At 41.7% G+C, this 27,708-nt stretch overlaps 2 protein-coding genes across 2 annotated transcripts in view; one reads left to right on the top strand and one right to left on the bottom strand.

Annotated features, from left to right (window-relative positions):
- Nucleotides 1-165: 165 nt before the first annotated feature.
- Nucleotides 166-21,560, bottom strand: mymk (myomaker, myoblast fusion factor). The gene is made up of 8 exons (XM_044112145.1): nucleotides 21,384-21,560; nucleotides 20,348-20,512; nucleotides 5,551-6,918; nucleotides 4,531-4,645; nucleotides 3,522-3,670; nucleotides 2,619-2,735; nucleotides 2,366-2,506; nucleotides 166-1,243 (listed from the first exon to the last, which is right to left on the bottom strand). The coding sequence occupies exons 3-8, from the start codon at nucleotides 5,683-5,685 to the stop codon at nucleotides 1,040-1,042; spliced, it is 861 nt and encodes a 286-aa protein (XP_043968080.1). The 5' UTR covers nucleotides 5,686-6,918; nucleotides 20,348-20,512; nucleotides 21,384-21,560; the 3' UTR covers nucleotides 166-1,039.
- The window catches only part of adamtsl2 (ADAMTS-like 2), a 27,334-nt gene continuing 12,272 nt past the window's right edge, over nucleotides 12,647-27,708 (top strand). Inside the window, 5 exon segments of the mRNA XM_044112144.1 lie at nucleotides 12,647-12,714; nucleotides 22,264-22,369; nucleotides 25,105-25,247; nucleotides 26,418-26,493; nucleotides 27,023-27,125. Of these exon segments, the coding sequence (XP_043968079.1) occupies nucleotides 22,265-22,369; nucleotides 25,105-25,247; nucleotides 26,418-26,493; nucleotides 27,023-27,125 (427 nt within the window). The 5' untranslated portion in view covers nucleotides 12,647-12,714; nucleotide 22,264.

The following is a 27,708-nucleotide window of genomic DNA, read 5'->3' as shown; positions in this document are numbered from 1 at the left end:
GCCGGACGGGTTTGTAGACTTTGGGTCGGGTTCAGGACAGGTGACGTGCGGCGCGCTCAGCTCCCACTGAAACCCGGTATGTTCCTGTTCAATTAGATTAGAGTCTGTGGACTGAAGTATGCGGCGTCGGAGCATTTCTCAGAGAAACAGAGACGTTAAAAGCTGCTACACTTCGGTAAAATATCAGTTTATTAAAAAAAAATACACAAACATCAGAACAAAATGAAATAAATACCTCATCACAAGGAGAGACGTAGGACCGAGTGTTAGGGCCACAATAAGAAAAATAAAGTAATAATACAAGAATAAATTCATAATATTGCAAGAATGAAGTTGTAGTATAACGAGAATACATTTGTAAAGAGTAAATCTGTAGTATTAAGAGCATATTTTGTGATTTTCTGACTTTATTTTTTGTAATTTTTTGACTTTATTGTAGTAATTTTCTGTCATATTTTTCGTAGCCAAGCAGAGACAGATGACAGCAGGAGTCCACCTGCTCCTCCAGAAGACATTAAGACGCCAGAGACAGACTGATGTCCTCATGACGTCTCTGGCACCTGCAGGACGATGAAACGCCTCGCTGTGCTTTACAGTCTAATAACTCTCAGAAGCCGCGTGCTTCCTCTCTAGGAGGGATGGAAAGGAGAAGGAAGAGGCGAGCAGACCGCCGTTTCCCCCAGAGGAACATCTCTAAACACAATTTATCCATTTTGGAGAGATAAACCATCTGCTGGTCTGATCATCTCATAAATCACGCTGTCAGTTTTACAGGCTCGTCTCGGCCGTCTGTCTCGCGCGACCCGGGTTCTGATCTGACGTCTAATTCACCTCAGAGTTTTACATCGGGTCACTTTTGTTTGTTTATCATCTGGCTTCCAGTCGCTGGCGGATTCCTCAGATGGCTGCTTAAACAGAAAACCAGCCAGGTCGCAGTTTCTGGGTAGGAAGGAAAATCCTGATGCGGGCCGGTTTCCTGAGTCCTGACAGCCGCTTGGTGCCGGTCCAGCGCCGCCGGCCCGTCCGGCTGACTGCGGCTTCACTTCCAGCCGTTCAGCTCCTTCAGCTTGCTGACGCTCGTCCCTTTGACCGGGGGAGAGGGCGGGGGGGCGCAGACCGGCAGGGTGGGGGTGCCGGACCCTCGGGGCCACAGCTTCTCCGTGGGGAGTCGCCACACCGACCGAGACGACTTCTTCTTCTGTGGTTTGTTCGTCTTTTCTTTGGAAGAACCCGGCGACATTGTCTGGAGAGCAAACAGAGCAGAGATAAAGAAACACAGAAACTACTAAAGTATTCACACCCATTACACATTAAAATGCTTCAACCTCAAACTGAATGTCGCTGCGATTTCATCACTTTTACTGTTGATGCAGGAGCGGCCATTTTGAAACATGATTCCTTTTGATTTTCTGACCAGGAATTTGGAGTTTCTGAGTTCCGACTTCAAATGAAATGGATCATTAGCCGTTAGCACTTAGCATTAACTTATGCTCAAACTCTGTTCTGGAAGTGATCCGCGCCATCTTGGTAGGCAACGCAGCACAAAGCATAGATGAGCCATGGCTTCCAGACCATAAAATATAAAAAGTATATATTAACAAAATGGCTGCTGTTGAAATCGACTGGTATGAGACGGAGAATGAAAACCTGTCAGACGATGTGGACAAGCTGCCTCTGACTGACATCGTTCACCACTGCTACCATGAACAGATTTCAACAGATTGGTAAAGGACCAGTCGCCAAAACGAGCTTCTGGCGACTGGTAGAGTAAGTATATGCAGTAACAAACATGTAGGCTACATGTCTGTCTTAGCTAGCAAGTAAAAGCTACATTAGCTAATCTAGTTTTGCTAGTTCGGCAGTAAGTTTTACAGTAAATGTCACTGATATTTATCTTTAGTATCACACACAGGTGGGTAAAGTTCTCAGAAATTATGATACAGTAATAGTTTCAATGTGTTATGTTGTTTATAAGTTAGATAGGAACAAGACAAGAGCTAGTGCTAAGCTTGTGGCTTGTTTATTGTTGTCATAGCAATTCCATAGCAACTGCCATGACAATTATTTACAGATACCTACCAAGATGGCTGTCAGCCACAAAGTTCCTGGAAGTGTGATGTCACATCAGAGCTATGTGTTACCATGGTGGCGTAATGTTTATGATTAGCGTGTTAGCGTCAGCCATGTTTTATATTTTCTTTTCTTTTTGCTACCATTTCCTGTGGTTGCAGAATTTTCCTTTTGCAATGTTTTTTTTGTGTGTTTCTTTGTGTTGTTTAGTTTTTGCAACCTGCCAACATGTGAACAGCTTCCTGGGGTGTGAATACTTGTGCAGGCTCTGAGTATAGTTGTGAATGTGACATACACAGCAGCAGAGCGTCAAGCAGGTGATCTTTGCAGCGTTTTCTCCCGTCCCGGCGTAGCGGTTCTTCTTGGGCAGCAGCAGCACGAAGGACACGGCCAGAGACAGATGGTAGAAGCTGTGGACGTAGGCGTAGTCCCAGTCCTGCAGGCCAAAACAAGACAGCCAGACTGTAATTAAAACCCAAACAATCGACTCGCAGATGAGCGGCAGACATTTATCTTCTGGGCTGGGCTTTGTTTTCACGATGAGGCACCTCAAAGTAGAAGCGCAGCATCAGAGCGAGGGCGCCGAAGCAGCAGCCTGGACCGACCTGCTGCGTGTAAACGCTCTTCTCCGGGTAGACGGCTCTCAGCTGCTTCATCTTCTGCAGCTGGAACAGCAGAACAACATCAACCAGACAATAACAAACCCGGCCGACTGGAAGCAGCACTATCAAAATAAAAGCTTCTTCAAATGCAGATCATGGAGCGAAAGCTGGAAAGGAAGAACTCAGAAAATCAGGAGAGTTTCTTCAGTCGTTACACAGTCAGAAATTAATACAATTATTTGAGTTATTTAGAGAATAAAGTAGAAGTTAACTTTTCAAAAGCATATTGTAATTATAATATTCATTCTTTATAAATGTCACGGTTTCAACTAATTGTTTGGTTTACCAAATAAATATTTAGTTAGGGAGTTAAATATTTAGCTATTGTGGCCACGCCCCCTGTGAGGTCACGTCTTGTCTTATGACCACGCCCCTTTTACGGACCCGTTATACGGCCACGCCTCGCCCGGTGGCCACGCCCCCTGCACAAGCCCTTCCCCTTCAGTTTGTTCGGCTTCCATGAACAAACTGGAAACAGTTAGTTTGAAATTAAATATTTCAATATTTCTATGAAGCCATTCTGAGACTCTTCAGGACATTTAAGAGGATTTTTAGTCAGCAGGTTAAATTAAATATATTATATATTTATCTTCCAACTAAACATTCAGCTTCAAACTAAATATTTTTATCAGTTATCATGTTATTAATATATTCACACTAAAGTGACATTTATAAATACATAAGTAACATGGTGAAAATTGTTTTCCTCTAATGACAATCTAAATAACCCAAATTATTTCTGTTAATTTTTAGCTGTTATCTTTACAAATGGTGGCCCGGATCACTCACCCATTTGATGGTGATGATGAAGACGGCTGATCCGATTGGTCCAGAGTAGATCCCGTAGCCCCAGCGGTCCTGGTAGATCCTCACGGCGATGGTCAGCACGCCAAACATGGATATGGTGGAGCGCTGCGGCTCGTCAAAGTCTCCCAGAGCTGGAGAGACGAGACGGAGACGGAGGCAGGTCTTTACTGGACGCTACACCCAGTCACACCAGTGGCTGGACGCTACACCCAGTCACACCAGTGGCTGGACGCTACACCCAGTCACACCAGTTGGGTTAACATTCAGGATCAATAAGGTGAAATTAAGAGCAAATCTAAATGAACACTGCAGAAATATAAGACCAAATATTTTTGGTCTAGTTTCTAGTACACTTAAATATTCAAAAGTAACTTTAAAAGTAACTATTCAGCAAGAAATAGGAGCTTGTTTTAAATCAATATTTGTGAAAAAGTTCTGGTTCCATTGGTAGATTATTTCAATAAGTAAAATAACCAGCCAATGGAATAAGTATTTTTAATATCAATATTATGGAATTATTGACGTAAAACAAGCTCCTGCATCTTAAATTTACTTTCATCTTATTTCCAGTGTACTGAGATATTTGCACTAGAAGTTAAACTACAAAATACTTTGCAAGATTTTGTGTTTTTGCAGTGAATCAATCAGAAGCTGGGATTTAATGTCATTTAATTCCAGATTAATTCTGATTGGAGCCCCAGCCAGCACAATGTTGCACATTTTAAAGATATTTTTAGGGACATATTTGATACAAGCGAAAGACCCAGGGACCAATCAGAGGACTCAGACCTTTGACATTTGGCACATCATTTGCTGCAGAGGCTCAGTGAGACGCAGGCGGAGCAAATCGTTTGCTTCAGAGCAGTGAGAACGCCCGAGTGTTCAGAAATCAAAGACGCAGCAAATGTTGCAGCAACTGCAGCAGGCCAGGAGGTTTTGAACCTGAGTGAGGCGCTGTCCGTCGTTCCAAGCAGCATAAATATGGTTTTACCTACGAGCGTGACCCACATGGAGAGCGCCGTGCCGTAAACGCTGAAGTACTCCAGGATGTCGTATCTCATAAAACAGAGGATGGAGAGGCCTGGACCGTCGCACGCATGATAAATCTGCAGAGTCACAGAGTCACATGGTAAACCACTGGACCAATCCAAGGCCCTTCATATTAAAGTTACAGCAACATCAAATTTTCATTCAGTGATTCATTGCAAAAATTAAGTCAATTTTTTTACATTAAAACTTCTAAACAAAATATTTTAAAATGCAAAAACAATTTAAAAATAATTTAAACAATGATTGCCAATGAGAAATTAACAACTATAATTACCAAAATAGCTCAAATACACAATAACAGGAATTTTAAAATGAACCCTTTATCAGATTAATATTACATCAATAATAACTTTTATATTTCATTGTGATTTTAGATTTTTCCTTTTACATTTTTGATGTTTTACTATTTTGATTGTTGATTTACTTTGTTTATTTCAGTAACATTTTAAAGTATTTAACTGCTAATTTAATAATAATAATAATAACTATTAACTGATTTTTAATAATAGTCATTTAATTAGTAAGTATTTGGTTAATACATAAGAAATTAAAGTAACATTATTTAAATGTATGTATTTTTTGAACCAATCAAATCAAATTTAACATAAAAATAAAAAGCAGTAAAAGTCACCAACAGAGTCACAAACATTATATTTTGTTGCTAACTCATCTAAATCATCCAGACACATCAAATATGTTGATCAATGTTCCAATAATTATGGCTCAAGAACAGGAATGAACAGGTGAGTTTTTGGTCCTGATTTAAAGGAACTCAGGGTTTCAGCTGTTTTGCAGTTTTCTGGAAGTTTGTTCCAGATTATGGAAACAAACGTTTTTGATACAAGCTGATAAACTTTTGATAAACTAAGCTTAATGTTAGCAGTAATGAATGACAGACAGACGGTGGGATTTACTGGCCGTCCTTTACGCTGCAGGCAAGTGAAAAGATTTGGATTCTCACCGCGGTGAAGAACATGGTGAAGAAGTAGACCATGGCCTCGGTGTGGAAGCCCCTCTTGGCCGCCACGCTGGCGGCCGGCAGGAACACCAGGCTGCTGGCGGTGGGGAGCAGCATCTTGGCGATGAAGGCGCCCATGGCTGATCAGACTGAGGCGGTGAAGCTTTCACAGCAGAACATTTCTGACCTGCTCCTCTCCTCTCTGTCGACAGCAGACAGCTGTCCACCGAGGCCATTTAAAGTTTAAACGTCCCTCAGATGACGGGGCCGTGTGGGCTCTGGGGCCACGTGGGCTCTGGGGCCGTGTTATTGGTGACCAGCTGTCTGCATACCAGCAACTTGACGCAGGGCGAGGACCAACATGGCCGACTGTTTCTGTGAACGGCTGCAGGTTGAGGTGAAGCATCTGTTTCTGTTAGAACGACTCATGTTGGATTCTTCTCTTCCTGCTCCAACTGCTCCTGACTTTATCATTAAACCTTCTGTGGATAATTTCTTCCACGTTGAGGTCGACGTCAGCTGTGTTTCCATTTACCACAAAGTAGCACAAATTGAACTGATTATTTACAGAAGTAGGAAGCTCAGAGCTGCTCCGTCTCCCTTTCGACTCGATCAAAAAGCCGACTGCCTGAATTCAAACCACATGATTTATTTATAAGCTGCGTTTCTTCTGACACCAAAGCAAAACCCAAAAATTGTTGCAGAAGTGGAAAACTGTCTCAAGACAGACTCACAATATGTTTATAAAAACCATGGACATGTATAGATGGACGGCGTCTCCTTTCTTCTCCTCTGTGTTCACGACTGGGACACAGACACCAGTTTATGGAGCCCCACTGGTGTATCAAACACCCACTTCAGGAGCAATTAATTACCACTGAGCAGGAATAAGTTTGGTGATATTTTGGTTTCTATGAAGCCATTCTGAGACTCTTCAGGACATTTAAGAGGATTTTTAGCCATTAAACCTTTTCCAATGAGCCTCAGCCTTCTTGGATTAGAAGGAGAAACTGTTAATTCATTGAATTTAAAAAACGTTTCTCTGCAGTCGAACCTTCAGTGCCATTCTCCAGCACAGCTCTGAGGCCAGTCTGATGATTTGTGTGGACGGGAGAGGAGAGTAAGAAATGCAGAGTGAGTCCAGCTTTCTGCTGCTTGGAGGGAATCTGTAGTTTTATTTGTCACTTCCTGTCGGGGAGAAGATTTTATAGCCGGCTTCGCTGTGCGGTTGCTGGTCACGAGGCTGTATGTCTTCATTACGGGGTTTATAAGTGTTGAGCTGGAATCCTGCTGAGTTACGCCCATTTAAGTGCAGCAACCAGCTGGGAGCTCTGCTGAAATCCTCCGCTGCTCCAGCTGGGGAGGAGAAACCTGTCGCACAAACATCAAGACCAGAAAGGTTTTGGTTTTGGTTGATTTTTATTTTTTGTCTCGTTTTGATCTGTTTTATAATTTATTGCAGCATTTGCTTTTGCAAAAACTTGATTCAGATAAATAAAAACATTTCTGTTCATTATTAGGATAACATAACTAGATCGATTAATAATGGATAAACTGATCAAATATTTACTTTTAAACGTGTTAAAGTAGCGCCACAGTGAGTCACAAACTGCAGAAGATATGGAAACAGTAAGAAAAACCGAGTCGTGGAGTTGGTTTAAATGTTTCCCAGTTTTAGGACAGAAGCTGCTGTCAGACCAGAAAACAAAAAACAGACACACTTCAGCTAATGCGCCGATAAGTTTAGCGGTCTAGTTTTGAAAACATACTTGGCTTCTCCTAAATGAAATTTTCAGAATAAATTCCAAAGTGCTAATTTATTTGGATGTTTGTTAAACTTTCACTTAAAGTTCTGATTGTTCGCTAACAGCAGAGCTAAACAAACACAACTTTTCATTTGTCCAGTTTAGAGCAACACTGACTGTAGATGCACTCTTATAAGTGTGACTTATAAATAAGCAGGTTTCCACCGTGGCTTGCTGCTGTTGATGCAGAGCGGCCATATTGAAACGTAAAGACAGCTTGGCGGCGTTCCAGCTGATTTTTACGACTGGAAAGTTGGAATTTCCAACTACAAACAGATTAGTGTGTTAGCAATAGCTTCTGCTAATTACCATGGTGGTATAGCACTTAGCATTAGCAGAGTGAATGTCTATTATTACTGAATCAGGTTTAATGAAAAATCTAATGAAGAAATTCAGCCTTTATGTTCTGCACGTCTACCAGATATTTTTCTATATATATGTCAAATTAAACAACTTCTGGATTCAGGGTTCTATATGAGAAAATATCTGAGCATCCTCTCACCAGCTAATACAAGCTAACATGAAGCTGTAAGGCTACTTTGACTGAAACAGCTGAACCGTCAACCATCATATACTGGACATCCACTTTTAACCCAACTGGACCAAAACCAGTTCAGCCCTATGATGGTCAAACTGTGTGAATGTAAACAAACCCCATGTAGCACATCAAGCTAATCATCAGGCTAATCTGGGTTTGCCTCCCAGAGGAACCTGATTTGACTCTGAAGGATGTCTGAAGACGGCGTGGCAGCAGTTGGCTCTGCTGCTCCCCTCTCAGCTGTTGCACCTGCTCAAAGGCTCGAGGCAGCAGCACAAAGGGTGCAGTATCACAGAGCACTCGCACCACATGCCTCTGATTCCCAGGGAGTTTTATCAACCAGAGCAGGCAGAGGACGGGGAGGCTAAACCACACCATCTGCCGGGAATCAGCTGCAAATACGACGCAAACAAACCTGTTGGCAACTCTGCCAGACTCTGAACTAAATAAAACAAAACATTCCTTTCAGCTTGGTGTTTTGAATTAACTCCTGTATTTTATTTGTAGTTGGTTTTACTGGTTTTATTTATTCTACTTTTCCCTGAATCCTCTTCCTTCTGTTTATTCTGCCATTTTAACCATCTTATGTCCCTGTGTTTGGATTTTCAATAAATATCAACACTTCACATCTTCTTTGACTGATATTTTTTCCAACTGAATAATATAAAAGGCCAACTTTTTCCTAATTATTGTAGGAATTATTATTGCAGGCCTGTTTAATCGCTTTCATCCAAATCCAGTCCGTTTGTCTAGAAAGTCCAGTTGGTTTGGGGAGGTATGACTGAAAACAAACTGGGCCGCCTACAGTTCTGTAGTGTATATATGAACGCCAAACGAAAATCAGGAAGCAGACTACAGCGCAAGGCATTCTGGGTAAATATAATCAAAACAAACATGCTAGCCTAGCACTAGCCAGAGAAATGACTTATAGGAGCAACTTCATGACCTATTTTATGACTAATGTGTTCAATATTACTCGAGACATGAACCAAGGGTTAAACATTCCCCTCTGCAGCCATGAGGAAAGCCCTGGAAGTCGCCAAGGAGGCGAATATGAATGACTGTGCAGGTGTTACTGCTTCTCTATCACCCCAGATACACCGCATGCGTCTCCGCTGCGCACTTCACCATACCTGACCCGGCTGGTTCAGAGCACAGATATCTGCTCATCAGAAATTGCCAGTAGACTTCGGAGTCAACATTGACCGTTTCTGTGTTTTTTGAAAGCACGATGTGTCACCAGATCACATCAACACTGAACAATTTCCAAATAAATGCAACTTAAGCTCCAGTGTATCTTGTATGTTTTTTCCTTTTCATGTCACGTTTTTTGACTAATGGTTTGTTGTAAAAGTAGAAATCCCATAAAGTTTCATTGAATTCAATGCTACAACTTTTATTTTGAAGGCCACTGCTTTCCTAATGTCATCAGTGCCTTAATTTGGCTCAGCAAATGTGTTAACAGCCCTTCAAGAAGTTTTTTGCCCTTAAATATGTCAGCTAGCGTCAAAGAGGAAAAAGTGATGCAGAATGCAGAGTTTATAAAAATAATTGCCACCCCTGACGTGGATCCAAATACCACCGTTCCTTCAGAGTTTCAAGCTGTGGATGCTACTAAATGATTTTTAAGAAATGAGAAGTAGAGGTCATTTAGTCCAATAATTCATCTTAAACATCTACATTATTTTTCTTTTAACTGTGTTTTATCTAACATCCAATAACTGAGCAAGGCCACTTTTCTTCCTCTGAACATTTCTCACTGCGGTTCCGTTTATGACACTTTAAATTGCTCTTTGTCTGCAGGCTCTAACCCTAATGACTCCCAACACTTTGCATGCTGCTAATGGGCACGCTCCAAAACACACACACACACACACACACACACACCCGTGGGAGTGTTTCTTACATTCACTCAGCAGCCTTTATTAAACTCTCACATCAAGGTGGCGCGCTTGAATTACTGGTGGGACCGTATTGCTCTGGTCTGGCAGACGGTGTGAACTGCCTCCATCAGCAGGGAGCTAACGCTAAAGAACAGGACCTCAGCAGCACACGTCAGGTCCAACAGCGGTGCTTGAATGTTGCCTGTTTTTTATTATAGTTATTATTCAAGCTGTTTGGCTGCAGAGAAGTTGCTAAACATGTTTGCCTTTTATTTTATTTTGAAGTGTTTATTTTTGCCTGCTTGCAATGTCAGCCAAACTTCATCTTGTAAAAATCCTAGAGGGTTTTTGTGGACTGGAAAGTGTCCATAAAAGGTCTCCGTCCACATGTCCCTCCATCCATTCGTCAACTTATAATTGTTTTCTAAATAACTGAATCTGAACCAACTATGACCTGTAATGTTGGATAAATAAACTGTGGTGTATTCTAACTGGTTAATGAAGTAGAGAAGAAGTCGATCTGACCAGGAAGCAAACAGACGATTGAGAGGACGCTCTGGTCACAGGAGGTAAGTTCTCAGACCTGAAAGTAAGACCATGAAACATGGAATGACACAGAAGAAGTTCAGCACAGTGAAAAGACAGCTGTACCAACAGAGGAGCGACTGAGCGAGGTAGAGAGGAAGAGGGAGTGGCGAGGAATAACAGCAGAGGGAAAGATACAGGAGACGAGCTGAAATCATAATAAAACATGAAGAACTGAGACAGACAGGGGAAAAAAGGACAGGAAGACAGGATTAGAAAGACACGGTGGTCCTCAGACGTCTCTGCTTCACATCCTTCACCTGGATCTTCTGGGCTCACCTGACGGTTCCTGGTGTCCAGAAAGAAGGAGATCCATGAGCCAGTTCAGATGAACAGAAAAGAAACAAACAAATCACCGCAGGAAATTAAAAGAAAGAAACAGACACAGAGATGCATTTAGGTTTACAAAGAGGCTATGAACCTGCTGCTGAATCAGGGAAAGTTCTGGGAACAATCCCACAAACCAAAACATTTAAAGAAATGACAGATTTCTTGAACTTTACTAAGATCTAAAAATTGGACCTAGTTGCTCCGGTTAGAAACTGAGACAAAAACTTTTTCTTTCTTGCTGTCTGACATTAAATCGGACTAATCCTTTCTGTTAGGACCACATCTGCTACAAAAAGTAGACAAAACCCCCAAAATTCCCAAAACGGAGACCCTCCTCTCCATGACCACGCCTTGGCATCTTGTCCAGGAACAACACAAACAGGAGGGAGACACAAGCAGGTAAAGGTCCATGCTGCCCCTGGAAACCTGCAAACGGTTTCACCATGGCATTGGGTCCATTGTGCCAAAGTGAGGATGCTTCTCCAATTGAATCCCACTTTTTAACCTCATGGATAACATGGATAAGGTCTGACCACAACCAGCAGGGAAAGCAGGTTAACTGTCTTGCCCAAGGACACAAGTGAGACGGACAGATTGGGAGAACCAATCAGTTAAAAGTTGAACTCTCACCTTCTGAGCCATTATGAATTAACTGATCCACTTCTGACTCCCTGAGGGTTCAAATGATCAAGACTCTGCCATCATGACGGAACCACCTTATAGCTCAGACTCCACAAAGAACATGGTGACCAGACTGAGCAGATCTGCAAAGTGCTCTTACCAACAATATCATCAGTCCTGGTCAGTATCAAACCAAACACAGCCGGGGAAAGTCCTGCTTTCCTTTAGGTCAACAAGAAGTCTTTTTCAACAACCTCCTCAAATTCCTTCCTTTCCGGAGCGTTTGTTTCTGCAACCGAAGAAGCTGCAGACCTTCTGGCTGCCTGGTTCCTGTCTGCTTAAGGTCAAGCCCTAAAGCCAAAGTGCAACTTGAAGGGTTTCATCACTGGCAACCACCAGTGGGTCCTCTGGTTGCTGTCAATGCGGGTACCAAAGACGTCCTGGACATGGCCCATTCAGACTTTATGTTTCCAACTAACCTCAGAACATGAGAGATGTTGTCCCAGAGGTTTGAACCATATAATTGTTTCCTTAAAATACAAAGGAACCTAATGTGGTCAGAAAAAAGCACTAAAAATGAGCAAACATGGAGCAAAACATGTTACTTTAGGCTTTGCAAGGTACCAATCAACCAGAATGTGATGGATCTAATCAATGTCTGCTTTGGTAGATGTTTGCAGTGACACTGAAGATGAAGGAAGGGGTGAAAGACTCTTACAATCCAAGGAAGGAGGAGCAGAGGAAGAGGAAGAGGAAGAGGAAGAGGTGATCGATCACTGAGTCAGAGTCCATCAGGGCGTTAGTGCTGATCGAGTGATTGTTCTCCTGGGTTAGGGATCCCTCATCCTTCATCCAAAACCAAACAGTTGACGTGAGGTCATGTGGTTGCAAGATGTCTTTTAAGCAACACTTAAATAGTAATTGGCCTGTAGCAAAGTTTTAACCAAAACTTTCTGGTTGCTATGGACCAATGTAGCAGTGCTAAGTAGTGTCAGGTAGAAAGTTGATTCAGAGCTGCAGTCAAAGTACCTTAAGGACTCAAGTAAGAAGATGTGAAGTTGAGACTAATGAACTGATTACTAAAAACAAAATCAGTCAGAAAGCAGAGCAGTCAGCCAGACTCCTCTGGTCCTCCCACCTCCTCCTCCTCCAGCCCAGACAGAGGAGGAGGAGGAGGAGGAAGAAGAGGGATGCAGGGAAAGCACACCTTACCTCCCTCCCTTTCTTCATCCCTCTTTCTATCCCTCCTCACTCCACATTGACAGCAGCTCTCATCACAACTCAACACTGCTGTCGCCGGCAGGCTGAAGCACATTCAGGCACACACACACGTTAGATCACACTCACTGACGCTGAGTGGCATCTTCAGCACACACCAAGACGCCCTCGGACTGCTGCAGGCGAGGTGAGTAAATATTTGGGAACTCCTCTGAGTGTGTTGCTGCTGTGCAGTTTGTGTGATTTCTGTGGTGGCTCTTTGGACGCCTGCATGTGCAGTTGTGGTTTCCCCTCTGCTCTACGTGTGTGTTTGTGTGTTTATGAGGCACACTAGAGCCAATGGGAATTGTGTTTTGCACCAGACCAAAACAAATGCACAAAATAATGCTGACTCGCTCTCAGAGGAGTGTGTGTTCCTGTGCAGGCATGCGTGCATGTGTATTCCTGGAGAGGCCCGAAGTCTGACTGGAAACTTGTCAGCTGTTGGGAGATGTGAGTGTAAACTGGTGAGGTAGAGGCTCACTGTGGGTCCAGAACGGCTTGTCTGGGGAGTTGAAGGGATAGAAATCCTACACTGAACTTTTTCAACCAAGTGTTTTCTGCTTGATCCAGAAAATGTTTGCTTTCAAAAAATGGGCTCATGCTGTTTAGAGAAAAACATGTTGCTGGTGTTAACGGAGACTTGGTTTAATTAGAGACCAAAATGGCAGCATTTGGTACATTTCAGCTGCTGCGGTTTGCTTTCACACTGCACTGTCAAACAATCCAAAGTTTGAGCAACCTGTTCATCTCCTCGTATGTGGGGAAACTGCATCAAGAACCACTGAGGGAAACGACACAAAAACCTCTGAAGAAGACAATGATCACAACTTCCTTCTTCACAAAATGTAAACTAAAATGGAGTGGCATTATATTTTAACAATTGGAGGATTTCTCCTCCAACTTAACCATTTCTCCCACTGGAGCTAGACATGCTAGTCTGTTTTAGTTGTATTTACCCAGCATGCCCTGCGACAGACTGGCAACCTGTCCAGGGTGACCCCACCTCTCACCCGGAACGCAGCTGGAGAGGAACCAGCAACCCTCCCAACCCCATTAGGGACAAGGCTGAACAGAAAATGGATGGATGGATGGATGCCCTACTCTGTAGTCCACTTCCTGCTTTTGGAGTGGTTTCTAGTCCGCTTGGTGTTCACATCTGCATTCAAACCTCAGCAGAGATCACCTAAACCAAACCAAGATTGAGGTTTGTAGGCGGACTAGAGTTCACTTCTTTGGTCCGCATCAGAGTTTGATTACACATTCACACCTCCACAAACAAACCAGACTTTCTGGGCAAACAAACTAAATTCCCAATCAAAGTATTAGGTAAACTCTCCTAAGTTAGTCATAATGTCATATTGTTCACTCTTTAGCTGGGTAGTATAAGTGAAGAAAGAAAAAGCTGAGAATTCACAGTATAATAGAAATAGATTTGAGCTCTGCACACGTTACAAAGCGCTTTGATGTGTTATGCAGTTTTAATGCAGACCATCTGATAAGTTCTTTAGCCATGTATTGTAAATTAAAGCCATTAATCATGTGAGGAAGTCAAGTCAACACGGATCAGAGCAACAACATCTGAACCGACTCTTTTGTTCCTGATCCAAGCAGTAAAGGTTTTGTGGAGAGAAGCTGCAGTAAATATTTCTGAGTACAGAGTTTAATCTGCAACTTAATCACAGTAAATGTGTGTGATCTATAATTTTATTAGATCAATTACGCTGCCTTCTCAAGTCTCTGCATTGAAACCCTCCAGCTCTTCTTTTCAAATCCAGAGGAGCTGAACATAGCTGCGTTCCTGGAAATCCTGGCTCTGAAGAACTTCACAAAGAGCCTTCCTCCCTCCGGCTCCTTCCTCCCGTCTCTGATCCGATCCCTTTCTCAGTCATCATTCCTGTGAGACGAGACCGCGGAATGAGTCCGTTTCTCGACAAGCAGCCACCCACAACCAGCCTCTTGCCTCCCAGCGCCTGACCGATGCTGGGGTTTGTCTAATTACCAACGTGTCATTCGGCTTTTCGTCGCTAAGAAATGATCAGAATGCAGCGGTCGCCTTTCCAACGCTCAGTGGCTGCTTCCTGTAGCTCTCTAAGTTCCTGGATTGGGTATCGCCAAAGATCCACAGGTGACGTTTACCTCAACCTTTTCTCCTACAGCCAATTGGGAATCCTATTTTTAAGACAGAAACATAGATGAGAATTGATCCATCCTGGTTGATACTTGCTGTTGATGTTACCCAACACACAGCTGGGATGAAGTGAGTGAAATGACCCAGAAAGATTCAAGCAGCAGCCATGATAAGATATCAAAGTTCAACAATGTCTCTGGTGCTTCCTTTACTGCGTTTCATTTGATGGTTTTCTTCACGATGACTCAAAGTCAGGAATTATCTGAATTCATCTGAGATCAGGATGTGTGAACAGCAGGTTTTCTGATCACTGCCTTTGTCTTTACGACCTGTATCTGAATTTACAGGTCGTAAAATACTTTTAATGATTTGCTACAAATCATTAAAAGTACTTTAATGCACTTCTCAGGCGGTAGTGGTTCAGGTTGGCACAGCAAGTTGGTCGTAGACCTGCAGGTGAACCCCATGTCCTTCATCCCGCAAGATAACAGAAAGGTGTTAGGCTGGTGAGAACATCTGACGCCAAGTCTGTGTGCACGCAGCTGTAGAGTAGAAAGAACTTTCTGTCAGGATTCTCAGATTGTTCTTCCATAGGAATCCTTCTTAAGTCATCATAAAAACAAGAGTCACCTTTCACCCAATTTCACCACCATTAGTATGTGAAGGAGTGTAAGGAGAATGCAGACGTCACCACAGAGACGACGGCATCTTCTGCTGATGAGGAGTTTGTCTTTTGACTCAGAGCAACATAATTTCTCAGGTTGCATTCACACCACGCTAATCCACATCTAGTTTGCTTGCCTAGACAGTCTGGTTCATCTGGGAAGGTGAGAATACGTAATCAAACTCTGGTCCGCCTAAAACCTCAGTCTCAGTTTGGTTGTAGTGAACTCTGGTGCGGCTCGAATACGTATGTGAACACCAAGTGGACTGGAGACCAATCTAAATCTAGGAAGACCCAAACAACCAAAACAAAATCTATTGTTTGAATCTATTGCTAGCGGGAGAAATGTCTTGAGGTCTTTAGCCAAAGACAAACGAGAAATTGTCCAACTGCTAAAATCTGACGTCACTCCAGTTTAGATGAAATTTCATAAAAAATCGAAGTTGCGCTCAGTGTCTTCAGAAGTTTTGTGTTGTTTCCTTCAGTGGTTATTGGTACAGCGCCCCCACAGGTGAGGAGGGGAACATGCTGCTCAAAGGGTTTAGTTCACTTGACACAGTGCAGTGAGAAAAAGAAGCTGAAAATGTCAGAAATATTGCAGTTTTGGTTCCCAGTTGAACTGAGTCTACCATCAGTAGGAGTCAGTTGAAGTTGTTTGAGCATCTCATTTGTTGAAGGTTTTAAAAGGATGCACCAGTTAGTAGAGACTTTTAGGCAGACTCAGAAGATGAGATGTCTTTTGACTGAGTTAGTCATCCTTTCACTGTGGAAAGGGATGATGGGTCTCCCTCCTGCTGCCTCTCTGAACCAATCTCAGGAACATAAATAGAAGGATGGAAAGCAGAGAGAACAACTCCTGGTGATTGTTCACTTAGACTTCTCTTCTTTCAAATGCCTGTTGGCCGTCTGAGCATCACTGTGACTTACAGGACTTGTCTGTTTGTTAGAGCAATAAAAGATGTGGATGTAAATAACCCTGAAAACCTCAGAAACAGAAAACCTATTTGAAGATTGGAAATCTTGAATCAGAACATTAATCCTGGATGGATGAATAAAACGCTCAAAGCTTTATGTTCCACCCCAGTTAAATACATTCTGCTCATGATTTATACATTTAATTAAACCTTAAACTGTTGGATTATTTCAGGTCTTCCTGTAAAACATCTTCATTTAAAAGACGATATTCGTATAACAGGTGTTGGGAAGCGTGATCAGCTCCAGTCCGGCGTCCTGGGGGACAGACCTCTGCTGTCCGTCTGTCTGCTAAGGTTTCCACGACTACAAAAACAAGACGGAGAGGCGAGGGGCCCCAGGGGTCCATCAGGGTGGGGGGAGAGTTCGGGAGCAGGGAAGACGAGGGAACTGTGTTTACTTTTGTCTTCTTTTTTTTGTCTGCCCTGCTTGGCTGCTGGGAAACGACAGCAGAGTGAAGAAGGAGAGAGGAAGACTCTGTCTGGACGGCTGCAGGCCGACTGCAACCTGCAAGGAGAAACCTGGGACTGGTTTCCTGTAGCAGCTCAGTCCCAGCTCTACGTGATCATATCTTTCATCCTAACGTTGTAGAAACTAAAGAGCGCTTTGCTACACTGAGGACAGATGGTCCTCTTTACTGAAGGAAAACAATCATTATGTTTTATTGTTCAGTTCAGCTTGTACAACCAACCGAGAAACAAACTTCATCTCAAAGCAATCTGAAGCACAAAAGTACAAAAATATATATAATTCTGTTTAATTTGCTCCAAATTCAGGTAAAGCAATTAAACACAACATGACTAACATAATGTCTAGTTCACACGGAAACAGTTTTATCCGGATTTTTCCCTTCCAATCTTAGGAACGCTCTGAGTATCTGGATGGCTCTGAAAGTAAACTTAGAAGTTATTCCTGCCTTTCTGCTCCGCTTGGAAAGACGTTGGGACTGCTTCGATCTAAAATCGGGGCATATTTAGGAGAACACAGCCTGTTAAAGGCAACGTGTAGCCAATCAGAAAGCAAGGTGACGAAGAACCTAAAATACTGAAGACAAAACAACGGAAAGTGTGATGGACATCAGAGATTTGTTTCGTTTTCTCTATTATTCCTGAAACTACCACCATTGGTTTTATTAGATTTCTGACCCAACATCTAAGCTTTAGTGAGAGAAATGTGTTTGTGTGTGGCTTGTTGTCTTTAATTTTATTTTTTATCGTCGTTGTGTGAGGTCTCTCAGGTTTTGAAAACCTTGGTTTAACTCCAGTTGTCTAAGATACCAACTGCTGGAAGGTTATCTAAGGAAGACCAATCAGATACATTGAATCTGGACTTTCCTGCACCTCCTGCTCCTGAGCAAGCATGTGGCGACGGTGGAGAGGAATTATTTCCTTTCAACAGGAGGAGACTTCCAGCAGAACTGAGGACAGACAGAAACATTCATCCTGCAGCTTGGTTACTTTGGTCTGAATGAGTCCAAGAGTTTTGGTTTCTTTTCACGCAGAGAAAACCCAAAGCAAACAAGAACTGGAACATTTGGTCAGTTTATGGGTCAGTTGGTCCGGGCCGGCAGAACCAGATGTACACAGGAAGCAGATGGTGTGAAATCACATCATTGGTGTTTCTGGAAACTAACTCAGGTCAAATACAGACTGATTATGAAAAGACGTCTAAAGCGTCGAACTTTATGCTCTATGAAAAAAACCTGCGTCCCAAAATGCAACGCCAACCTGGCCACAGGAAGGGATTTGGCCAACTAATTTTAACTAAACAAAATTTCTAAAACAAGTAAAATATAAATATAAATAATACATAGTAGGATAGCTCAAAATGGAATATCTCGGATGAGTTGAATAATCCTGAAGAAGTTTAGCTTTAATAAGTTAATAAATCCCAGAAATGAAGGATCAAGATTAAAATTCTTAATTCAATTCAGCTTAAATAGTGCAGAAATCCATTTTTACAGTGTGCAGTACATAATGACATGATGAATGAGTGAATGAATGAACTGAGGGAAAGTTCAAAGGTCTAGTCATGAAAAAATGGCAGTAAAGACTTATAAAGACTATCAAGGGCCACACACTGTAGAAAAAAACATAAATAAAAAAGTGATTTCAGAAGGGCACTTTGTCCAGAGGAAAAGAGCAGGCACTCTAGCACCACCTAGTGTCTGTCTGTGAAAGTGCCTGTGCTCATTTATTATTAAGTAATTACTCATTTTCTATGATTTAACAATAATATTTTATGTTTCTTTCTATTGTTTCTGTTTTTTGGTCTCTATGGGAAACGACTTTTGGCAAATGGCGTTCAAAGTAAAACAAGTTTTCAAATAAAAGTTTTAAATAGAATAACTTCAACCTGACTTCAGAGATAAAATATTTCATCTGCAGAAAGAGAAAACTTTTCAGCTGTGGTTTCTTGGCCGGCTGGTTCACACCATCCTCCTGAGGATGACGGTCGTTTTTAATCCAGTTGGAGGTTTTGCTCCTGCTGAGGCCTGCAGGGTGAGAACATGCAGAACGATGATGAAGGTGCTTCCCTCAGCGGGGGACGCTGTACACGGAGAACATTTGCTGGAAATTTAGCATTTTGGCCAAATTTCCCCAATAAAGTTTGTACGCAAACGCAAAACGCTGAGCTCAAAGTCAGAATCCGCTCCATCGTTACTAATGTGTGTGTCTGTAAACAGCAGAGGTGGAGTAAGACGTGCCTGTGTGTGTTTGGGATACCTGTGTGTGAGCTCCAGCGTGCACAGAGCCGCAGTGTGTGCCGGCGCTGAGTCATGCCACTGGCTGAGTGTGTGTGCACGTGTATCCGTGTCGGACAAAGCGTCCGTCTCCTCCATGAGTGTGTGTCTGGCAGCTGGCCGCGCTCCAGCTGCGTCTGGTTGGATAATGAAGTCCAGGTGTTTCTGCGGCTGCTTCAAGACACCTGCCACCAATATTTAACGCAGAGAAAGCCAGACTGCAGAGGGTGAGACCAGCTGCTTGCTTATTTTATTTAGACTTGTTCTAAAACTGGGGGTTCAGGGATCAATGAGCCTGTGCTGGTAATCAGCGTCCTCCTCTGACGAGCCTCTTCAGTTTGGATCAAACATGCTCATGCAGGGAGGCTGGAAGCACATTCTTCATACAGTTAAAACCCAAATTAAAACATTCAGGAGAGAAATTTATAGGGAACAGTTTGAGCGAAAATACCCAAAGGAGAAACAACAATGGCAGATAATTAACGGCAGAGATAATGGCCGACAATTAACCTGCGAAAGTTCAGGAGATGTTCTCAGAACATCAACAAGAAGTTCATTAGTGATCGCTTTTTCCTTCTGCAGCGAAACGTGACTGTGGTAGAAACTGTGACTAGAAATGTTGAGACGAACGTGGAGGCGGTGGCTGAGCTGCATTCGGTACAGGTCAAAGGTCAACAAGTCAGATTCAGAAGGTGAAGGACAATGTAAAATCCACAAAAGTCAAAGAAGAGTGGACTGATAGACCAACGCAAATCATTTCAGTCCAGCATTCAGCTTCTATGCACCACAAACTTCCAGTAAACTGTAAACCAGCTGAAACACTGAGATCCTTTAAAACCAAGATGGAAACGCAGCTGGTTAGAGTTTGATGCTCAGTAACTGGAACATTTCTGATGACTAATTGCTGGATGATTTTGATATTTAACTAAATGTAATGTTTATCGCTCCTTTCTTAATTGATGACTGTATGACGTTATTATCATGTAACACACTCCAACTGCCTTGTCGCTGAAATGTACTATAGAACTAAACTTCACCTAATATTATGTAAAATACAAAAGTTTTTTAACCAGATAATAACTCAAAAAACGGATTAATTGAATTTTTTCAGTGACATTTCCTCTTAAGTCTTTGAGACTTCACTGAATCCTTGACTTTCAGGAAACTCCTTAGAGAAGCCTCCTTTTCCTGAGTCTGTGTCTGTTCCTGCCAGCCTTTACATACAGACATGTACATTTCCTTATGGTCTGTGGAGCTAAACAAAGGCCTACCTGTGTAGCAGAGAAGGGAAACTTCCCTTCCTCCTTCCAGCGCTTTAGGGCGTGTTTGGCTTTTTAAAGTCCAGCTCACCCATCTGCACCACCTGTGGCCTCTCGGCAGCCCATCTGCGTCACGCTCCACCTGCCAGCAGCCGTCTGCGCGGACCGCCAGCCGGTCTGCACGGCCCAGAAAACAGATGTTACTTTGTGATGTGGCTGCTTGGAATTGGCTTGTATTCAGACGCATTGAGTTTAGATCGAAGCTTCGTGTTATGCAGGTAATTCTGAATATTCACATGAATTAAAGGGAGGCAAGTTATCGATTAATGAGTTGATCGATCGTCTTTTTTTAAAAAATCTGAGTTTTCTCTTGCATCAAGTGGGCTGATCATCTTTCAAAGAACTTCATTTTCCATAATATGCAGATAAAAAAAACATCATTAATTTTTAACATTATTTTGTGTTAAAAATAACTGTATAAAAGCTGCATCACGTATGTAGTGTTTTACATATCAGTTTATGGTATAAGAGATACTTTTCTTCCAGTGCTATCTAGAAACAAACAAAGGCAGAAGGAAGGTCTTAGCGCTGTCAATTACCACTCCATGTGGCGCTGCTCACTCCCCTATCTTTGATATGATATCGCTTCTCCCCTATCTTTTCATAGATTATATGTCACATATTATACTGTCACAACATGGTGACAGTTTTAACAAATATGTAAATAAAACATTGTTTTTCAATAAAAGTTACATACTGCACCGTTATACTGACCGAATAAACAGAAAACTGTGGTTTTCTCACATTATTAAACTTAGGCAAATTTATAATATATAAAAAGAAAGGAACCTCTTCAGTTGTTGGATAGAAAAATAAATATGTGAAGAATAAAATGTGAAACAATTCATTCCCCATAAGCAGAGATGTTCATACTATATAAGTTAAGATAGTCTTCAAAATCAACCTTGCTTATTAGCGTCATGTCTTTTTCTATCACCTAACATTATTTCTCGTTTTAGCTCCTTCGCTTCTCTAACATTTTCCTCACCTTCATGGAAAATCTGTAATAATTGCTTTAGAAGTTATCTCTGCTCCGTTTTGCAGCTCGGCTGAATGAAGCGCCATTGAGGTGAAACGTAAAGAGCTTGTCGAGTGTTTATGTATCGAAACAAAAGCGCATAAAGTGCATTTCGCATCTCAAACCGGACTCAGCTCTGACCTTTCCCTTTCCCGGTTCTGTTTTGACCGCCATCTTTACTCCTGGCTAGGTTTAAGAATGACCAGCGGCGCCCTCTGCTGGATGGCGGCCAAACTACAACAATAATAGGCTGTCCAACTGGACGTTAATAGAAAATCGATTGGAACTCATTTAAATCTAATTAACCATTAATCAACAATTAGTAGTAAGTCGATTGATTGTATATCTATATCTAAAGTTAAACCGTTCCAGGATAATCCCAGTAAGTCTACTGTCTGCTTGGAAATGTTGGCTTAGCTTTATGCTAGCTACTCAAACCGCTACAGTTGTGTTTCAGAAAGCGATATCGCTGCAGTCAGAGAGGAAATATTAAGGCTCTTAATGTGTTCTCTGTGCTTGAAGCAGCCGAGACTCTTGTGTGGTTTTGGAAGCTGAGAAGCCTCAAATTGGAGTTGAAAAAACCACCCACATGTCTCGACTGAAAGCTTTCATCCGCAGCTCATGTAGCTGCCGCAGGAACTCATTAGCGGTGGCGATGCTTCCCTCCAGACCCCTCGGTCTGTGTCAAGCAATCATCGCTTTGCCGTTTTTATCCAGAAACACATGGAGGTCTGCGGCCCGAATGCTGATAACAACCCCTGCATGCATGTTCTGAATGTTTCGGTTCTGCTGGAGACAAACATGCAGATCCGTATAGAGATGATGATGTTTTTTCCTTTCCTCTGTGCAGGATGAGGGTGTGGTCATGGGAGCAGTTTGGGGAGACAGGTGTGGTCCTCCTCGGCTTCCTGACACTGGCCATGTCTGTGGGAAACCTGTCCTCCAGAGGCCTGCAGGTACACGCCACTGCAGGAGAATACTGCAAAAACACAAAATCTTACCAAGTATTTCCATCTACTTTCTACTGCAAATATCATAACACAAGGGAAATAAGACAAATCTAACTTACAAGTAGCTTTTCAGCAAAAGAGGAGCTTGCTTTAAGTCTATAATACTTTAATATTGCAGTATAATATTAATATTTTCTTATTTGTTGAAACAGTCTATGTCATGTCAGTTTGGTGTGAGATTATCTGTGAAAAATCGAGTTTTTCAATCAGAGCCCGGAGGCGGGTCTTAGCGCTGTCAATCACAAACTGTTTGGCTTCTCATCCTTTCTCCACATCGCCTCTACGCACTTTACTATACTGCAGCTAGTATAGCTTGTTGTGAATACGCAGTCTGGTTTCTTGTAATGTTGAGTTGTTAATCCATTTGTTAAGCATCAACTACACGAGGTTGATTGACAGCGCTAAACCCCGCCTCCTTAAACTTTTCCATATTTTGTCCCACTCTTTTTATATTTTTTATTTGGGTTTTGTGATGACCAACACAATGTAGAGGGAAAATTACTGATTCAATTTTTTTACTAAAACAATCTGAAAAGTGTGGTGTGCATTTATACACGGAGGCTGAAATCTTTGAAAGTTTTTTTGGGGGGAAACAGCTCCATTTCACTCAGCTCAGATGGAAAACGTCTGCATCATAGTTACTTCAATAATCTCTGTTATATTCCTCACTTATGGAGGTCATCATTTTTACACCTGTGCAATGCATGCTGGGCCTTTGCTGGGGTTTTTTCTTGACAGAAACTTTTCCACTTAGCGCTTGTTATGATAACTTGAGGTACAAAGCTGCTTCATGAATTTGACAATCAGCCAATCAGAAAAATGAAATGACATTCAATAAGTTACTTTAGACAGAATAAAACAGAAATATCCTTTATTGTCCCATAGTGGGGTTATAACTGCTGTTATAACTTAGTTATAACAGCAGCATCAAGCAGGTACAAAGAAAAAGTGTTTTCAAAAATATTTAAAAAATAAGGTTAATGACAAAAAATTAAATCTTCAATAGTGCACATCTATTGGACTGAAGTCTTTTTAAAAATTTTATTTTATAATTTTAACTTATCTTTCATAATTATTGTGATGTGTAATTAATGTGTTATTTAAAGGAACTTGGTTGATTGATAATTATGATTGAAAACAGATTAGATTTTTTTTTAAATAAAAAAAATAAAAAATGTAGAATAAAAAAATAAATTTGATCCATTCTTGTCTTTCATGGGCGGGCCAAGAGAGTGAAGGAGAGCCACATTATAGGAATTATCATCAGTAAAACATTTTGAAAGCGATATTTCATCTTCCTTCACAAATATGAGCTGAGATGTTCCATCAAATCCCAATAAAACACATTCTAGAACGTTTGGAGTAAAGAGTCTCAAATCTTCTAGCTCAGCGCTCGTTCAGGTGTTTAAACTCCCTGAGAAACAAAGAGAGGTTGATAATCTGGATGTCGGCCGCCGGCCTCATAAATCTGGACTCTCCTCTGGACTCTGTCGCTCCGTGTCTCTCAGTCTGTCTGGTATTTGCTGAGTTTCCCTCACAGCTGCGCTGCCTCACACCTTTACAAGGAGCTCAGCGCACATTCCAGCGACCTCTGGGACGGATCTGTTTGAATAAATGGATGCTGCCTTCAGCCCGGCCTAATGCTGCTAATCCACGCCAGGAATGTGGGAAGCGCACCGAAGCCTCCGTACAAAAACATGGTGGCCGTCACTTCGCGGGCCGGGATTTGTTCTGGTTCCTGACGCACGCTCCCGTGACGGTCCAACAATCCTACAGCTGTTGTTGTTACTGTCAGGAGCTTAGGTTCTCTACACACAACACGGGCCATCGGCAAAACAAACCGGTTCTGCTGCGCCTGCACCTGAACACACCAGAACCGACCCGGGTTCTGCTTCATCGCATTGCTTTAGGAGCATTTTTATTCCAAGAGAAGTGATGATTATTTATGGGAGACCAATAAAAAAAGAATAATAACTTTTTCTATGAATTATTGCTTTTTTTAAAGAAATTAAAATTAATTTTGATCATGAAAGATTAAAGTCAGAATTCTGAGAAAAATGTCAAAATTTTCAGGAAAAAACGATGGTAATTTCTGAGCTTGAAGAGTTGAAAATTTGGTAGAAAAAAAATCAGCCATTTTGATATTCATGTCAGAAATTTTCTAGACAAAAGGTGGAAATTTGGTGGAGTTTCAGAAGTTAATTAAAATTCTGAAAATTTTCAAAAATTTAATTTTTTTGATATTTGAAACACATAAATTTCTTTACTGTACAAAATTTCAGAGCTTAATCTTAAAATTTCTCAGTTTTTCTAGCAAATTCTCAACTTTTCAAAATCAGGAATTTCTGGTTTGTTTCTAGAATATTTATGAGATTAATCTGAAAAATGTTCTTGCAAATATTTGACTTTTCAATCAGAGAAATTTTAACCTGAACATTACGGAATTTGTTGTAGCCAATGTTTGACTTCTCAAATTCAGAAACTTTAATGGTTTGCCAACCCTAGAAAACTTCTGAGTTCAATCTCAACATTTTTGAGGTTTTTGGCAGAAGACTTTCTATTTTTCTGTCTCCAGTGGCCCAGCATGGAGCTGTGAGAAAGAAAGTCAGAATTTAGTTTTCAGTGGTCCAAATCCTCTTAATCACGTTCATCCTGTGTGTTGTAATTCTCCATTTCACCAGGAGGAGGGCGCTGCGTCCAACAGCCTGGAGGACCAGCAGGAGGTCACCACCTACTGGTGGGGCGAGTGGGCCAAGTGGACGGCCTGCACCCGGACCTGCGGCGGGGGGGTGATGTCCCAGGAGCGCCACTGCCTCAAACAGAGGTCAGTGGGTCGGTGGGTCAGTCGGTCGGTGGGTCGGTGGGTCGGTCAGTCCAGCCCAAACACGATGAGCCACCCGGTTCAGTTTGCTGGTGACCCGGTTTTATCAGCTCTTAAACAGTGGAGAAAACCAAAGAGATTCCACAATGTCATTATTTACTAAATAAAGATGAAAAACTGCAGCGTGAGGTCACAGTTGCTGCATGCCAGGGCAGAAAGACATCAGAAATAATTTCTAGGAGTTCAAAACATAAAAGAAATGACCAAAAACCCAAGAGTTAAAAATAACAGAACCAGAGTTCTGCAGCGATGTGCTATGAACGACAACAGACTGTTAGGTCCAGACTAAGATCATTTTTATTTTTAACACACGAAAAAAGTCAAAATACTAGCAGAATAAAGACACAGTATTAATATTTTCTTACATATGTAAAATATAATGGAGATGAGAAATAAGGAAAAAAAAAACTCTGGAAGAAAGAGAAAGAAAATAAACAGAGAACCCAGAAACCATAGTGACAAACATTTTTAATGTTGGTCGCAGTTGGTAGAGCTGTTGCCTTGCAGCAAGAAGGTCCTGGGTTCAATTCCCGGCCCGGGGTCTTTCTGCATGGAGTTTGCATGTTCTCCCTGTGCATGGTGGGTTCTCTCCGGGTTCTCCGGCTTCCTCCCACAGTCCAAAAACATGACTGTCAGGTTAATTGGTCTCTCTAAATTCTCCCTAGGTGTGAGTGTGTGTGTGAATGGTTGTTTGTCTCTGTGTGTCTCTGTGTTGCCCTGCGACAGACTGGTGACCTGTCCAGGGTGACCCCGTGACCCCGCCTCTCGCCCAGAACATAGCTGGAGAGGAACCAGCAACCCTCCAGACCCCATTAGGGATAAAGGGTGAACAGAAAATGGATGGATGGATAATAACAAAACTTAGAAAATACTAGACGATACGAGATGCATTTACTGGCAAACACACTTAGTGTAACTTAAACAACTGGATCGAAACATTTCTGTGTTTAAATGTGTTATTAATCAGTGGAATCATCTTTTAGTTGGATTTCTGGTTGATTGGGAGCTTTAACCTAATCCAACAGATTGCTATGTGTGTTTTCTCATCTTCTCAGCCTGATCTTTGGCTTTAATGCGCCGCCGTTTCTCCAAACGTTTGTTTTCTGTCCAAAGAAAGAAAGTTGCTGCTGGAAAGGACAACATGACCTGCACAGGAACATCCAAGAAATACCATCTGTGCAACACCGTAGTGAGTCTCAAACTTCCTCCTCATCACTTCACGTCTTGACAAAAACAAACATGGCCGCTCCAGCTGTCAGCAGGAACAGATTCAAACTGTCTTCACAAAGAGAAACAAAGGCATTTCCAAAACAAACTGTAAAACCAGAGGACCGTTACTAAAATATCAGAGGCTTTTTGTCATTAATAAAAAAGGTTTTCTTTTTTTATTTAAAATATTGTACATTGAATTCATTAAAGTATTATAGAAATTAATATATGCTGTACATTTATGTTTATATGTCCCAAATACATTTTAAATATTTCTTAAAATTAATATTTTAAAAATTAAAAGACTACTTTACTGTTGTTATATTGCTATACTGTTATTGTTTTACTGTTTTAAAAATGTTTTCCGTCTTTGAATTTGGACAGCTCTGCATTACGCAGCAGAATGTTTTATCTTCAGCCGTCTCTCCTGTAATCCTGGATCATTAAGTTTCAGGGAGGAGACAGGGAGGAGACGTGTCTCACTGTCCTCTGGTGTCTCTGTCCACCAGGACTGTCCCGCCTCTGGGAGGAGCTTCAGGGAGGAGCAGTGCTGGTCCTTTAACTCACAGCGTTACAGTGGGAGGAACTACCAGTGGAAACCTCTCTACCCGGGTAATAATACCCCAAAAACACTCAGACCACAGCCGGCCCAAGGCAGGAGCAAACTAAACCAAACTTCTGTTTGTTTGAGAAACAAAGACTTATTAAAGTAACTTTTATAAAAAATATGTTTTTTACATATTTGTTAAAATTATCGCCATGTTGTAACATGAGACAGATAATCTGATAATCTCCTATTGCCGTCTGAAGAAATGGACAACTCTTGATCAAAAACAACCAATCAGAGCCAGGAGGCGGGTCTTAGTTTGGGGCCCAAAGGTGAATTCTGCCGGAGGCCCCGTTAAACCTTGGTCCGGCCCTGACCCGATTCATTTTTACATAATTAAACAGGCAGGATGTGAGTTAGAGCTGCAGCAACTCCAAAATCTTATACTGGACCTTCTTCACCGTCTGGTTTCAGAATTTATATTAAAAACAACTTAGAACTAAAACAAAAGGTAATAATTATTAATATATAAATGTTTCTGTTTTTAATTTTTTTCATTTTATCTCTTTTCTTTTATTCAATGTCCATGTCTTTTCATGTTGTTTGTGCTATTATTTTGGTTGTATTGATATATTTGTGTAGTTTACT

Source organism: Gambusia affinis, linkage group LG03, assembly GCF_019740435.1.
Source record: "Gambusia affinis linkage group LG03, SWU_Gaff_1.0, whole genome shotgun sequence".
NCBI lineage: Eukaryota > Metazoa > Chordata > Actinopteri > Cyprinodontiformes > Poeciliidae > Gambusia > Gambusia affinis.
The sequence above is the reverse complement of the archived record's forward strand: the minus strand, read 5'-3'. Positions and strand labels throughout refer to the sequence as shown.